The sequence below is a fragment of the Halyomorpha halys genome, unplaced genomic scaffold (genome assembly GCF_000696795.3).
Source record: "Halyomorpha halys isolate HHAL.00 unplaced genomic scaffold, Hhal_1.1 Scaffold322.1, whole genome shotgun sequence".
Lineage (NCBI taxonomy): Eukaryota > Metazoa > Arthropoda > Insecta > Hemiptera > Pentatomidae > Halyomorpha > Halyomorpha halys.
In genome coordinates, this window is record NW_027104705.1 from 226488 (window position 1) to 230620 (window position 4133).

General features: G+C 31.6%; 1 protein-coding gene across 1 annotated transcript in view; it reads right to left on the reverse strand.

The window, feature by feature from the left end:
- Positions 1 to 4133, reverse strand: part of LOC106681255 (microtubule-associated protein futsch) — a 50208-nt gene that overhangs the window by 23418 nt on the left and 22657 nt on the right. The window contains exon 7 of the mRNA XM_014421481.3: positions 620 to 679. Coding sequence (XP_014276967.1) covers positions 620 to 679 — 60 coding nt within the window. The remainder of the gene's footprint in view (positions 1 to 619; positions 680 to 4133) is intronic.

The following is a 4133-nucleotide window of genomic DNA, read 5'->3' on the forward strand; positions in this document are numbered from 1 at the left end:
CCTTTAGATACTGTCAGGGGTAGCATCTTTAGAACGAAGATATCGAGAACCATCGTTCATCAAAGAAGCATATATAATAGGTTAGTTTGCTCTACCTAAAATTTAATTATATTTGAGTGTCTTGGTGTTCTGATTGTCTGGAAAACCTGCCCTAAGATTAAGAGTCCATAATATTATATATATTTTAAAATAGAAGTCTCATATCTATTTAATATTTAATCTGTTCATTTAACCTTTTCATCTTCAAAGCTATATTTTAGATCTGAGAATAAATAAAAATTATTAAATTACCTTTTAATTATTATAAATAAATTGAGAATATTACAATATATACTATTTATTTATATAATCCTTCACTTGTACTTCAGGATTAGTCAACCGCCTGTGGTGGATATTTATTTATACACAATAATAAAAGTATTTACTTAAGAAAACATAATTTTTATATAGAAGGGTTTTCAAATGAAAGAAAACAAAAAATATATTAATCTATTAAGAACAATTTTTAATGGAAGTGTTCAAATTCCTAAAAGTAAACAAAGTTTTTAAAAGTTTAAAACTAATTATTGAATAAAAATTCTTAAAATTTTTTAAAGACAACAATAAATATTATTCTTACATTTTCACTTTTTCCTTTTTTCTTTTTCTGTTTCTTCGGTGTTTGCTTACCGCTCTCATCCTGTAAACAATAAGTGAACATTTTAACTTACAATAATTATGATGAGTTAATAGTTAACGTTGGATAATATATAAGGTTGATAAAAGCATATATATCCAATTAGATTCTTCGTATGTCAAAACCGAAAAAAAAAAAAAAAAAACTTTCCTTAACATAATCAAAAATACTTCTTCTTCCTCTTATTTTTTTTTTTTTATTGGTGCGACAGACTGTGGAGGCCCAAGGCCTGTACTTATGTACTTAGGAAATTTGTGTGTCTCAAGACGTGTTTTTCATAGGGTGGGTTCGTCACTCCCACGCCTGTTTTGTGAGTGCCACCCATTGGCTAATGGGCCTCACAAATGCCCAGGGGGCTATGAGTATTGCATAACTATATGTTTGAAAAAATCCCGGATAGGGCCAGACACCCTAACTCTCAACCTTTCAGTTGGCAGACAGGCGCATTACCACGCTGCTACTGTAACCCCCACAAATACTTCTTACCACACCTTTAATTTTGTATCCAATAATTCTATTTGTATTACTCCTTACATTATTATTATTATTATTACTATTCCTGATATAGTAACTTTTAAATATTTCCACCTTTAGACTATTTCCGCATTTACATGTGTTTACCGATTCGCTTCACAATACACGAAAGCATTTATATCCAATTAGAAATTTTGCCTGTTAAAGTCAAAACGAACAAATAAAACCCTTCTGCAACATATTCATTAATACTTAATTTATTGCCACACCCATAATTTTTTTTTTTACCCGCTCCTTACATTATTATTATTCTTATTTCTCCTTTAAATATTAGGGCTATTAGACTATTCCCGCCTTTACATATGTTTACCAATTCTTCATAAAACTTCCCTTTAAATTATTGTAATTGTGAGCAGTCCTATTTAAAATCATGTTAAATGCTAAATGCATAAGAGCTCCTAGCGGAGCAACTTGTTCAGTTACCTTTCCTTCCAAAACTTCATGTTATTGTTTACTTCTAAGTTTTGATTACAGTAATTTATTACAACATGCCTAAAATAAATGAAAAGTAGAAGTGTAAAAGTTTGGCTACTGATTGTATTTTTTAAAAAGTCCAAAACACAAGACAAAAGAAAATAAACAAAAAAACATAAGCTACGAGTAAGTAACCTAACACTACAACAAATAAAGCGGTGACAAGCTCAGCTGATCTGTTTAGTGACGTCATTCTCCATTTAACAGACCTAGTAACAGACTCTCAGCCATGTTATATGGTTTTAACATGGTAAAAGAAGGAAATATTTCTTCATTTACCATAAGTTTTTCCATTTAACACACTTTAATATGTTAAACTTAAGATCATGAATATCCCTACTGTAATAAAAAATAAAATAAAATTCTCCTATCTGTTTAATATTAAAGTTTTTCATTTGAACCTAAGCTAAGCTATACTTTAGATATGAGTATAAATAAAAACTATTAAATTCCCTTATATTTATTTAAATATTATGATATTAACATTGTAATTCACATTTTTCCCAACATGTTTCTTATATCATCTTTTCTCTCTGTTTCTTGTTCTCTTTCTCCTTCACCTACTTTATTAATTATTATGTTCAGCACATCTTATTACTGTTATTTATATTATTTACTACTCATATCTTATATAACTTTATATTTACTTCTTCAATCTAGTTATTATTTTTACATATTTAATTAATCACAAATTAAGTTTTTCTTAAATTTGTACATACAATTATTTCCATATATTTTTCTTTATTTATTTATCAATATTTTTTTGCTGTCATTCTTAATTTTAATATTACTATATTCCGATACGGTTTCAATGTTCTTGCAATACAAAGCTATACATTTTCCTCAATACTACTTATGTATCTATATTATCTTCTTATATTGACTAATTATTCTGTAATTCCTCTTATTCATTATGGTTGCAATCTTCTTAGCCGTGATGTCCTAGCCGAAACATTGGCACTAATAAACAAGTTTTTACTTATCTGTTTTCTTCACTAATCGGATCTCTAACCATTTTCCCCTCATACAATAATTGTATATTTTACATAGCATCAAAAATGTTAACTGATTATCTATTATGAAGGCTAACAGATGCTATTTTGGACTCAGGAAGCACTTGAGGAGTTAAGCTGTCACTCTCCGCACCAAATGCCAGCTCTGCAGGACACAAATCCGGCCAGTCCTCACTTACGGATTGGAAGCCTGGACCCTGACAAGTGCTGAAGAAAAGGAAATCTTGATCTTTGAAAGAAAAATTCTGCGCCGAATATTTGGTTGTGTCATTGGAGGAGGCGAACCAACAGGGAGCTCTATGAGCTGTTTGGTGAGGGAAATGTGATGCGCCACATAAGGCTGGGGAGGCTGCGCTAGGCTGGCCATGTCGTCAGGATGTCAGCTGTTAAGATCCCGAGGAGGTTGCTGGACAGTAGACTGCATCGGACCAGAGGAAGAGGCAGGCCAAGGGTGAGATGGGAGGATGCCATCATTAGGGATTCCAGAGAACTTCTGAACATCCACAACTGGAGAGCGGCTGCACAAGACCGAGCTACATGGCAAAGGCTCATTGAGGAGGCCAAGGTCCAAACTGGGCTGTAGCGGCACGGATAGGTAGATTGATAGATTATCTATTACTGATTTTAATCAAGATGTGATCTGTGAAAGATTTTGCTATAGTATAAATAGTTATCATAAAAATGTTTAGTTAACTTATCAACTTAAATCAGGGGACGGGGGAGGGGTTTTACTGTCATTCCGATTGATCGTGAAGGGGTCCCTTTAGGCTGAAAACTTACAATCAAGTGTTCGTTGGCTGGATAAATTCAACAGGTGCTTTGGAATTCGATTGCTTATACCAAAGAATATATAAAAATTATTAATGTATAAATCCATCTCTAGGAAGAAATAGGTTTTCCTAATAACTTAACCCCGTTTATTGCGACACCCCAAACCTCACACAAATCGAGGCTACATTATGCATAAAAACTTTATATGCATTTTAATTTTAATTTAAAAAAAAAAAGATTACTATAAATATAAGAACATCTTATAATGATGAGAACATAGTTTACCATGGATAATATACATGAGGAGAAGATAGTTGGGGATGCGATCAGAGAATAACACAAATAAGTTAAAAAACTTATTTATTAGACTGGAAGATTATTGATTGACCGTGTGTATAGATGAATGGAATATGGTCCGGGTGCGGTAAAAAAAACTCAAATAGTAAATAATTATACTATTTTATAGAGCCAAAGTTTCGCCCCATGTTGCAGGGCTTCGTCAGGGCTAAAAAAGATACAAACACTTGACATAGTTACAAAAAGGAAAAAAGAAAAAACTTAATTGGAAAATAACAGGGGTATAAAATGAAAAGTAAGATATAATAAGAAAAATTAAAGGTTGTAAATAGTAAATGAAAAGGGTAATAGTAACAGATAGATAAGAG